Below are 12,809 nucleotides of genomic sequence, written 5' to 3'. Positions count from 1 at the left end.
CCAATCTTCTTAAACTGAGCTCCTTTCCAAAAACTCTAGAATACAGGTGCACTGCCCTCCTTACATATGATGATCTATCTCCCAATCCTCCACTTTTTACAGGCTGTGTTTCCATGCCTCCTTACATATGATGATCTATCTCCCGATCCTCCACTTTTTACAGGCTGTGTTTCCATGGCTGGAATACTCTCCCTCCTCACCTCTGCCTCTCAGCTCCTCTGGCCCCCTTCATGATTTAGCTTAAATCCCACCTTCTTCAAGAGGACTTCCTTGGTCCCCATAGCTGCTAGTGCCTTTCCTTTAAGATTACCTTACATCTATTCTGTTTATATCTTGTATGTGCAGTTATTTATAGGCTGTCTCCCTCTTTAAAATACAAGCTTCTTTAGAGGCAAGACAGCATTTTTTTTTTTGGTATCCTCAGAACTTCACATAGGACTTGACACATTACTAAGTGCTTTATAAATGCCTGCTGACTATTACAAATCCTTTTATCTGTGTATCCCCAGCACCTTGTACATGGTAGGCTATGAATCTGTGAGAGGTGGCAGTAAAGTGTTATGTTCATGAAGCCACAAAAAAAATGTATCCAGAAATAAGAAAATAATCAGCTTCTTCACTATTATTTGACATAGTTCTGAAAATACTAGCAAAAGAAATAAGAGAAGAGAAAGAAATTAAAGGAAGACAGGTGAAGAGGAGATAGAACTATCCCTATCTGCTTACAATACAATGGTATATTCAGAAATTTCAGCAATCAGCAAAGACACTAATCGAGACAATTAACAGTTTCAGCAAAGTTGCAGGCTACAAAATAAATCTTTAAAAATCAATTGCATTAGTATATAACAACAAAGTCCAGGCAATAACAGAAATGTGAATTTCATTCTAGATAACCATAAAATGCATAAAGTATCTTGCAAACAATCTACAAAAGCACACAAAAATTTGTTCAAATTCAATTACAAAGTGCTCCTTACAAACATAAAGAACTTAAAAGCTGAAGGAATATTCAGTGCTCATGTTTAGGCTGTGCCAATATAATAAAAATGACAATACTATCAAAGTTAATTTACATTTTTAATCCAATACCAATCAAATTATCACACAAATGCTTCAGGGAACTTTATAAGACAACAAAATTCATTTGGAAAAGCAAAAGATGGAGAAAATCAAGGAAATGATGATCAAAGGAAAGGAGATAAGGATAAATGGGGGAAAGCACTTCAAGATCTCAAATTGTATTATAAAGTTATCAACAAAACCATCTGGTGTTGATTAAAAAAGAAAGGCAAGTCAACAGAATAGACTAGACTTTGAAGAATTAGAAATTATGGAACTCAATCCATGTTTGGTACATCGGAAAATATAAACTACTCAAGAAAGCACTCTCTAGTTGATAAAAACTACTGAGAAAACTGAAAAACAATCTGGCAGAAAGTAGGCTTAGGCCAACACCTTACCCCATATTCCACAATATATTCTAAATGGATACATGACCATATGTCATGTATGATTAAAGATCATATATAAAAAAAATTACAAAAGATATCAATAAAAACTTTTTTTCTAAAAGAAGGTAGTCAACAGTGTCTAAAGCTACAGAAGTCAAAGAAAATAAGAACAAGGGGGAAAGAAAAGGCCATTGGATTTGGCTACTGGGAGGCCATTGGTGAAATTTGAGAGAATATTTTCAGTAGAATATTAAGGACCAGAAACCAAACTGTAGGGATATGGGAGGAGAGAGACAGCATTGGCCAATATGAGTAGAAGAAATTGCTGCATTCAAGAAAAGATGACTCCTAGAACAAGGCCCAAGAAAAGATAAGAAGGAATGGGATCAAGAGTGCAGATAGGGGGTTTAGTTTAGAGAAAGCATACCAAGATACTTATCATCTATGACCATAAAAGAAGGGAAAGTATATAATGATCCTGCAAAGTTGTAAAGAAAAGAGGGGAGGAGCTAATGTCATATACCTTCTAACTTCTGCATGAGTAAGTGGGGCAAGCACAAGGCTAGGACTAGAAGAAGAGCTGCTAGGGGGAAAGAAACAGAGAGTTGACAGGGACAAAGTAATTTGCACTTCAAAAACCAATAAACACAATCAATGATTTCTTCAAAAAGAGAGGCAGAGGGGCAGTTAGGTGGCGCAGTGGATAGAGCACGAGCCCTGAAGTCAGGAGGCCCTGAGTTCAAATTCGACCTCAGAGCAAACACTTAACACTTACTAGCTGTGTAACCCTGGGCAAGTCACTTAACTCCAATTGCCTAAAAAAAGAAACAAACAAAAACAAAAAGAGAGAGGCAGGAGAACACAGTGAGTTCACAGCTCTTTTGCTTTTGATACATCATTTAGCTGCTTGAAGAAATTGGAAATCAAATAGAAAAAAAGTCAGTAAGCTGATACATAAAAGCCTAGCTATTATTATAAAACCACAAAGAAAAATATATTGCCTATTCAACAATAAATTATAATGAAAATTTACCTTTTTAAGTGCATACTTTGGGTCTTCAGGAAGAACCATTATTATCTTTCCATCAGGGTATTCAGCTAAAATTCTTTCCTTTTTCCACCCCTAAACAAAATGAATACATTCATATACTTTATTCCACACAGCCATTTAAAAGGAAAAAAGCAGCATCAATTTATCTGGAAATTTTCACCAATATCAATTATCTTATACATTAACATTTGTCTGCAAGGGCATGGCATAATTAGTTTGCCCATTTAAACACACATAGTTAAGCACAATGTAAGTTTCAGTTAAACTCTACTTATACAAACATACCCTCCCACTTCCTGATATAGCTAAAATATCAATATACCATTTCCCACTTCAAAATAATTCTGAAAGGTCTTAACTCACATTGCATGAAGCCCCTTAACAGTTACTTGTCCCCCAATGTAAGTTACCCTTCCCCAGATTCTTGTGAAAAGAACTTAACTCTTAAATTTATTTTGAACATGGTTACCTCCACAAACACACACTCATGGTTTTATGTCTGGCATGCGAAAGACCTCCAGGAGGTTTTAAATGAACTGATTTGCATGCAGTAGCCCAGTATGTAAGGTATAGTTTTTATTCTTATTGATCACAACTATCAAGAGTCACAAGAAGGAGACTATAAAAAATATAACTACCTTCTAAGAATCTAATGGGGAAGGAGGCTACGTTGTGTGTATCTGAAGTTAAACATACTCAAAAAAATAGAGGTAATTAATTCTTCTTCAGATCCACACTCGTGGTGATTAATGAGCAGAACCTGCATGAAAAAAAAAAAACAAAAAGCCACTTAAATCTAGTAAGATGGGACTGAACCAGAGGTTAAACTAGGAGCTTTGAAGTTCAAAATAAATACAGAAGGAATGAGCTGAATGGGTTGTTCCACTTGTCTTACCCAAGCAAAAAGGCCTTTGGAGAAGCAATATTAGTACTTCCTATAAGAACAGACCATCATCTTCTTTTTGAGATCTGTGCTTTCTAAAAATGTTAAAGCTGAATGAAACCAAGATAAAGGCAAATGGACTTCTTCACTTAATTTCATTTAATACTGTTGACAAAGCTTAGAGTAGTTTTGTTATTTAATGACTTGGGATGTTTTGTTATGTTGGTTAGAAAGATTCTGTTAACAAGGCTTGATGATATGACCATATGATCATACATAAAATTTCTGGGTAAACCCTAAGATTTCTTTGCTAACTCTAACAGCATCTGTAAGGGCCATACAAGTTAAGATCCTGTAACTCTGCCTGGTATGCTGTCCTCAAATTTTAATTTAAGGAAAAAAGAAAAAGCAGAAACAGTCTTAGAAGACTTTCTTAAAGAAGAAACTAAGAAAAGTTACATCACCATTATACTACTTTCTCTCTGTGTCTCTCTCATCTATCTATCTAAGATATATATATACACATACATACATACACATATATATATATATATATATATATATATATATATATGTATATCCCAATACAAAGAATCAGCAAATCAGAGGCATATAGACATCACTCTTTATAAACACAGCATTTTCACAAATAGCTTGATAAGTTTTATGAATTTTGAAAATAAAGCTCATTTCCACCAAAGAAAAGCTAGAGGTTTTTCACTTGATTAAACAATAAATTTTTTACTAAAGAACAAATAATTTAAATAACTTTTTAAAAATGCCATACTTTCTAAGCTATTTGAAGACAATCTAACCTGCATTTTTTTCATTTGGTTTGTTACTTCAATGTCACTCAACTGCTATTATATGATTTGATAAGCCCTTTTAAAAAATAACATTAAAAAATAACACATTTTATTGTGTTATTTTTCCACATTTATTGAGAGCTTCTTAAAATAATTTCGTAGTTAAAATGCAGACCAAGATTAGTATAAAGATGAAAAGAATCAGAGCTGGAGTAGACCTTAGAGATCATTTAGTTCAAGCTTCTTCTTTTATAATATATGTGGAAAATTAGGTCTAGTTCTTTCACAATGAATTTGAAGGGACTATCCAAATTATTCTCTCATTAGAATCTTATACAGATTTAATGGAATAAGTAGATAGAAATTTTATCATATTGAGATAAGACCTGTATTGATAGAAATTTTATCATACTGAGATAAGACCTGTATTTATTTATATTTTAATAGTATAATTTTTCCCTTTCCAGCTATCTTGACAAAAAAGCCTTTCACAAATGAAAAAGGGAAGCAACAGAAAACAATAAATATACACTACCACCTATATGACCAATGGTTTTATTTGGGTTAAAGAATATTATATTATTTGTATTACTAATTAATATTTTGAAATTAGAAAAAATAGAACATCATCAAATATATCAAAATAGGAGTAAAAAACAAGAGAATGGATAAGCCTAATCTCAAAGCTATGAAACTGCCTGCCTCTGTGCTCTAAGATCATCCTCTATTTGCTATCTTTTCAACTCATTAGTCATATATTCATACATACATACACACACACACATATACATACATACATACATGCATACAACTACACAGACAATGAAGACTGAAAGTTATTAACAGTCTCCAAGTAAAACTGTGAACTGAACTCTGCTGTCCAAGATTATTTGGGGACCGTAATAGATGTGAAGGAAGGACAGCTCTAAAGGGGACACACACACACACACACACACACACACACACACACACACACACACAAAAAAGGATGTTTATAAGGACTTTAACAATTTTAATACCTAATCTGAAATAAATTTATTTAGGGATTTAAAAATCATTGTCTCTGCTAAGGGAAAGGAGTGAGAAATGACGTCAACGTGTTTTAGAAGAGAGAGCTCATGTCAAATAGCCTGAATTTGAACCACATATACAAAGGCAACAACATAAAAACAACTTTGGAAGATTCTGGAACTCTGATCAATGCAATAAGCCACAAGTCTGGAGGGCTGAAGAGAAAATATGCTATACACCTCCTCACCAGAGAGGTGATATACTTAAAATGCAGAATGAGACATACATTTTTGGACATGGCCAACACAGAAATTTGTTTTGATAGATATAAATGTCTTATGGGTTTTCTTTTCCTTTTTATTGTTTGATGAGGGAAGAAGTGTCTGTGGAAGGGAGAAATAACAAATGCTAATAAAATAAATTTGAAAATAAAATCAATGTAGCTAATAATTAGCACATTCTGGGTTAAAACTGATGTTTATATTCACACAGTTCAGAATAACTATATTATCATCTCTCCTTAGAATGTTTAGGGCTTCAGATGTCAGACACTTTAAGCATTAAAACATCTTAAATTCTGTCATGTCTTATTTGCCAGCATATGTCAACTCCTTGGTCACATTTATAGTCTAAAAATATGCAATCCTTAACACGCTGAGCACCTTTCTGAACTATTCCTACATAACCACTACAAAAGCACAAAGAGGTCATGAAGGACTGATGGTAATATTTAATTTTTTGTTGTAGAGCACTGAACCAGAAATAGCACTATAAATATTATCAAAGAGCCAAACGGTCAGAAAAGGAGGTGGGCCAGACATGTAGAAAGAGAGAAGAACTAACTAATAGCCTACATTGTTGCTTTGAAAGCCACATAAAGTCAGAAAAATCTAACCAAAGGCCTCCACATAGCAAAGAGAACAAAGAAAAACTGGGTTTGAATTTCAGCTCTGCAAGTTTCTACTTCTGTTGACCTGGGCAACTACATCATCCACTCTCCTAGGGTCTCATTTCCTCACTAAATTAGGGAGTTGGAGTAAATGGCCTCTAAGACCTTCAAGCTCTAGATCTATCAATCAATCAACAAACATTTATTAAGTGATTAGTACCTGCCAAGCCCAGGAGGGCGGGAGTGGGGGAGGGGGGTACAAAGATAAAGAATGATATAGCTATAATCTCAAAGAACTTTCATACTATATGACTCCTATGGAACATTTACAGGATATAAACAAGCATCTCACAAGAAGTTAAAGCACGGACAGACTGAGAGCTACATAACTGGAAGAAATACAGATCCATCCAACTATCTATTTTGAAGATAAGGCAAAAGCTAATATATGAAAGAATTACACTAAAACTGCCTGTTAAAATGTCAAATGCAGCATACTTAGGTTCTTAAATATGTGAGTTATATGTATATGTTAGGGTCAAACTAACTTTTAAAAAATGTAAATACCTAAACATCTCAAGCAATTAATTTTTAAAAGGACTACGTCAGACACTTCTTTGGAGCAACTGTCTTAGAAAGCAGTCCATGTATAATTCATCATGACAAATTTTATTTTGCACTTCAATACTACAGTTTGTGACAGCAATCCAACCAGACCATTTTAAATTGTAAACTAAACTATCCAAACATTAAATAATGTCACTTAAAATCTGTAAGTACAACTATTAGAAAAAACTGATGAAATACAATGGATCTTAACTTCTAATCTAGATTTCGACAATGGCCTAAAAGGTTTTAAATAGTCGCTCAAGACTTGCATGTGCTTAAAAATTATCTTTCACTTTTTATACTGCTATGATACTTATTCACTGTAGCATCAGAAAAATGTAAGAGAGCTTCAGGTCTTAATTTACCACTCTCACTTGTTCACTTTTATATATCCAAGTTTTTCCTCTAAGAGAAGGAATACGATCAAATACAATACAACAAGAGAAGAGAATACAATCAAAGCTGGGGTAGATCTTAAATATCATCTGGCAGGTAGCCTAACTTTCATGAAAAGTGATGTCTAAAATAATTTAGTGTCCCCTTTGGCTAATACAATATGTAAGGGGCAGCTAGGTGGCCCAGTGGATAGAGCACTGGCCCTGTAGTAAGGAGGACCTGAGTTCAAATCTGGTCTCAGACCAGACACTTGACACTAGCTGTGTGATCCTGGGCAAGTCACTTAACCTCAACTGCCTCACAAAAACAAAACCAAACAAACAAACAAAAACCACAATAGCTAAGACTAGGGCTCTTAACTACAGAACCAGATCACAGCTCTTTCTCTCCCTCTGCCGAGAAAACACCAAGAAGAAAATCTATCTTGTGCTTTGGAAGGTAAAAATTCTGACATTTTGCTCTTTAAAAAAAAATTAAGACATAATACAAGTTCCTCAGTAAATACATGACACAATACACCCCTATGTAAGACATGGTTCTTTTCACCGACAGAATAAATCCTTTTAAAATCATGTGTCAAAACATGGACATAATCTATTCTAACCTCATTTTGCAAACAAGGAAATTGAGGCACACTAAATACCCTGCTCAAAGAGTGTACAGTTGGGGGCAGCTAGGTGGCACAGCAGATAAAGCACCAGCCCTGAAGTCAGGAGGCCCTGAGTTCAAACCCAGCTTGGGACACATAACACTCACTAGCTCTGTGACCCCGAATAAATCACTTAATCCCTTTGCCTAGCCAAAAATAAAATTATTTAATTAAAAAAAAAAGAGAAAGAGATATAGTTGGTTAAGTGACAAAGTCAGAACTCAACTAAGAAACCAAGTGTTCTTTCAACTATCCCATGTTACTTTCTCTTAAATAAACATACCAGAATGTCTTGTTAACTTACATCATCCAATTACGAGTGCCTCTATTTTATGTCACTGGTATATTTTAAGTAACTCTGATTCTCTCAATATTAAAGATATTGAGTAATCTTCAAATATCAGGTATACGATGCTAGCAAAAACACTTCTCTATGGCACTGACCTTTTGTGTCTCTGATCACAAGTGATCAGACTTCAAATGACCAGAATTTAAGAAATAACATGTTAGATCAAATGAAGGATCCACCAAGCTCATTTTCTATCTGAAGTAGTATTAAACATCTATTGGGAAAGAATAACATTAGGATATTTGCAAAGTCACAATGAAAGGTAAGGAAACTATAATAAAAAGAACTCACATTTCTATATCACTTTAAAGTTCACCAAGTGCTTACCTTAACGATTCTTTCACAGCTTTATGATCTACAATTAATTACTATTTGTATGCTCTTAGCACTTTTTTTTTTAGGCAAGTGACTTGCCCAGGGTCACACTGCTAATAAGTGTCAAGAGTTTGGTCAAGGACAGATTTAAGCGCAGGTCCTCCTGACTTCAGGGCCTGTGCTCTATCCACTGAGCCATTTAGCTGCCCCTGCTCTTAGCACTTTAAAGGAAGACAGTAACCAAGCTAAAGCAATGGACTGAATATAATAAAACACAATCTAATAGGATAAATGTGAAATCTTATACTTGGATTCCAAAAAAAACAGTTTCACAAGTATAAGATGGGGAGGCATCGTCCCACAGCAGTTTGAATGATAAAAACCTAGGGGTTTTAGTGGGCTCAATACTATAGTAGCCCAAAAAGGTTACTCCATCTTAGACTGCACTAAGTACAGTTTCAAGAAATAAGGAGGTATTAGCCCCTCTTCTCTGGTCAGTCCACAGTATTCAGGCAGGTCAGGGTACCAGAGTTTAAGATGGATATTCATAAATCAATCAATCAACAAGGACTATATACATGCCAGACACTGCACTAGGTATTGGTGATACAAGTACAAAGGATGAAAAAATCTTTACTCCCAAGTAGCCTTACATTCTAATGAGGGAGACAGAACAAGTACATATGCACCATAAACATAAGGTTAGTCAAATAAGTACATACAAAGTAGTTAAATACAAAGTAGTTTGGGAGAAAAGGCACTAACAGTTGAGGGGAGAAAGAAAAGGTTCACACATAAAACAGCCCCTGACCTGCATCTTAAAGAGAGAAACACTGGAAAAAGAAGAAAAGGAGTAAGAGTCTGAGGGCAATCAGTACAAATCTAGAAAGAAGAGTGAGAGTATCTGAAGTAAGGAACAAAGGGAGGGCCATTTTGGACCAAGAGGGGCAGTAATGTCCAATGAGACTGGAAAGAGACTACACAGGCCCCAGTGGGCCAATGGGCGATATCACCCCCTGAGGGGTGCTGGAACAACGGGGAGGAGGGGTAGAGCAGTAGTAGCCTCAGGGGCAAATGGGGGCATTGAATAAAAGTAAGAGGGCAGTGGAAGCATAAGGAAAGAAGAGAAGAAAATTTTGAAAACCCATTCATTCACACGTTTCATCTGTTGTGTAACAGCATTAAAGTTGTATTAAGTACATTATTTTCCAAATACATAAAATGGAAGTTACAAATGATCGATGCTCAAGTCCACTGACAGGTCTTAACAAGCAAATGTTGGCAGGTGAATATGTCATGCTATTGTTGGGAAGTCCAGCATGCATTGGCAGGAATATGTGTATGTAATGACTTGTTTACAACATGATACAATATGGTTACATGACGGAATATTGTGTCATCAAAATTTCAATGCAGGAAAAACCCACAAATTTACAATAATTCATTTAATTTAAGATGTCATTTTTTAAAAAGGTATTTTATATTTTATTTAAATGACATAAATTTCTCCCCTCCAAAAAAAACCCAACCCACTAAAGGGTTAAAGAAAGTAGGTTTGGGGGAGGGGACAGCATTGAGTAAATTTTTTTTAAAAGGGCCAAATAAGTTTGGGAACCTCTGGTACAGTAACGCACTGAAAGCTAAGAAAAAGAATTTAAATTTTACCTTAGAAGCAACTGAAGTTCATTAAGAGACTCACATGGTAACATCTGTGCTTAAAGAAAATTACTTTGGCAGCAATGTATAAGGTGGACTTAAGTAGAAAGACAGTTGAGGCAGGGAGACCAATTAGGAGACAGTTGAAATAATCTAGGCAAGGGATGATGAGAGTGTGAACTAAGGTAGCAGTGTGTAAAGAAAAGGGGTTAGATTCAAGAGATATTATGAAGGTAGAAATGGCAAGATTTGGCAGCTGATTGGATATGTAGGGCAAGTAGACGGAGGAATCAAGGACGATACCAAGATTATGAACCTGAGACATTGAAAGGTTGGTGGTACCTTCAAGTAAAGTAGGAATGTTTGAAAGAGTAGAAGATTTAGAGAGGAAGGTAACGAGTTCCGTTTCAGACATAATGAGTTTAAGATATTGCTGGGATATCCAGTTTGAAATGTCAAAATGACAAGTGGTAATGTAGGACTGAAGCTAGGGGGAAAAACTGGAGCTGGATATAGAAATACAGGAGTGATCGGTATAAAGATGACAGTTAAACTCATGGGAGCTAACAAGGTTACCATGAGAGTGAGAAGAGAGCTCAGGACAGAATCATCCATAGTGAAGGGGTATGATGTAGATGATGAGCCAACAAAGGAAACTGAGATGTGAATCAGACAAGTAGGAGGTGAACCAAAATAAACTAGTGTCATAAAAACCTAGAGAGGAGAGACCATCCAAGAGGAGAGGGTGGTCAACACTGTCAAATAAAACATAGAGGTAATAAGGATTAGGACAGGGAAAAGGCAAACCAACTTCACAATTTAGAGACCACTCTAAGATCTCGCTGTTTCAAGTGAGTAGTGAAGTTAAAAGGTACATTGCAAAGGGTTGAAAGGACTGAAAGGTATGCAACTAGAGACAATAAGTAGAGCCAACTTTTTAAAGGGATCTGGCTGAGAAAAGGAGAAGAGATAAGCGATGATAGGCTTAGAGGGAGCTAGGTGGTACAGTGGATAGAGCTCAGGCCTTCGAGTCAGGAGTACTCGAGTTCAAATCCATCTCAGACACAAGACACTTAGTAGCTGTGTGACCCTGGGCAAGTCACTTAACCCCAACTGCTCACCTCCCCCCAAAAAAGACGACTTAGCTGTATAGGCAGTAGAGAAAGAACCAATGGATAAGACAGGCTGAAGATTCGAGGAGGGGATGAATAAGGATTCAATCTGCTGGAGAAGAAAGGGTCCAAGAGAGTGCAACAAAGATAGTGAAAAGGTCTTGACAGTTTAAGGAACTAGAAAGGACTTACTGAAGGAATTGGGAATAATTAACTGGAAAAGACTAGCAGGGGAAGGGGGAGGTAGAGAGAGTATATGTGGGTTTGTGCGTGCGCAGGGGGCACCTTTGGGTGTCTAAGTTTTTTGAAAACAGAGACTATGTCTATGGTTTCTTCACAAGTATACAAGTACTTGTTAATAGGAAAGACTTATGGAAGAAAAAAGTATAAACCAGAAGCCTTCACAATGAATCCAAATGCTACTCTGATTAATCACTAGAACAACTAAAGGTGATTCAGGACATCTAGTGGGAGTTTAAGGTTACAGCTGAGATTGGGGAGCTGGGACAAATACCTGACTTGGCCATGTGGTGCAAAGCTAAATCTGTCCACAAGTCACCCTGAGCTCCTTTTCCTACAGGAATCAATAACTCCATATACTAAGGAAGCTCCTAGGTCTCTGTCAAAAAGCAAAGTCTCCTTGATGAGGGAAAAGCTACCTCCTAAAGAAATCTCCAACAGTTTGGTCCAAATGTTTCTCTCTAAATGGTATCCAAAATCAGGATGAGAGGATAAAGAAGTGAAGAAAGGAACAATGAGAAGACTGCAACAGAATGATTTTCAAAGAACCTTTCTAGCTCTAAAGTATGATCTATTGTTTTCACAGAAAGGGATAAGAAAGGAAGACACTAGAAGCTTAATGTTTCAGTAGGCCAAAAATCATCAGAAAAACTAAGAATGTTTACAGGTCTTTATTATATGCATATGATTTAAATATTATTTATCTCACAGGGAAAAAAAGCCTATTTTAAGAGTACTAATCCAGTTTCTAGAGGAAATCTTTTATATTTCAACAATCCAAGATTTCACCAACGAAAAACACACCCACCTGAACTTTAGGAAACAGTTTTGCTAACTGCTATTAAAGAAAAAGAATTCAACACCTGGTGGTCCAACACCTGCTAAAAAGTCACTCTGGATTAAGCTGAGCTGGTCCTCAGACCACAAACACAATCTGTGGACAGAAACATACCTAAAAGCCTTTCTATTCATCCTGGTTACTATGTACAACTCACATTTACATAGGAAGATTTAGGCTTTGCAAAGGATCTAGAAAGAGTATTCACTATACTAACATAACCTTAAAAAACCCAAAGCCACCTAGATCTATAACACTATGAGATACAGTATAAGTTTAGGGGAGAAATTCTTATCATAAGAAGACTGAACTTCATTCCACTTTGAAGACTGTTTTATTACGGCACTCTCATCAGTATAATGTCCATAATCATTACTTTGGAGGACTGATGGGAACAACGGCTTCCCACATCTCAGCAGACAGACAACAGGTGGAAAAGGAAGTCTTGCAGACATGGCCAATGTATTAATTTGCTTCTCTTATTTTACCTGTTACAAATAAGGGCATATTCTATGGATTAAGGAATGAGAAGAGTCACTGGAAAGTGACAA

At 35.9% G+C, this 12,809-nt stretch overlaps 1 protein-coding gene across 4 annotated transcripts in view; it reads right to left on the bottom strand.

The window, feature by feature from the left end:
• The window catches only part of ESCO1 (establishment of sister chromatid cohesion N-acetyltransferase 1), a 55,134-nt gene that overhangs the window by 9,515 nt on the left and 32,810 nt on the right, over positions 1 to 12,809 (bottom strand). For 3 of the 4 annotated variants that reach the window (XM_078153471.1, XM_020970678.2, XM_078153472.1), the window contains exon 10: positions 2,488 to 2,577. In XM_078153471.1, the coding sequence (XP_078009597.1) occupies positions 2,488 to 2,577 (90 nt within the window). Of the gene's footprint in view, positions 1 to 2,487; positions 2,578 to 3,143; positions 3,266 to 12,809 lie in introns of those variants that run through there. The other variant, XM_020970680.2, reaches the window with a different exon arrangement.

This window comes from Phascolarctos cinereus, unplaced genomic scaffold (assembly GCF_003287225.1).
Source record: "Phascolarctos cinereus isolate Bilbo 61053 unplaced genomic scaffold, phaCin_HiC Scaffold_4;HRSCAF=312, whole genome shotgun sequence".
NCBI classification, from domain to species: domain Eukaryota; kingdom Metazoa; phylum Chordata; class Mammalia; order Diprotodontia; family Phascolarctidae; genus Phascolarctos; species Phascolarctos cinereus.
Note: the sequence above shows the minus strand (reverse complement) of the source record. Positions and strands in the feature narration are given on the sequence as shown.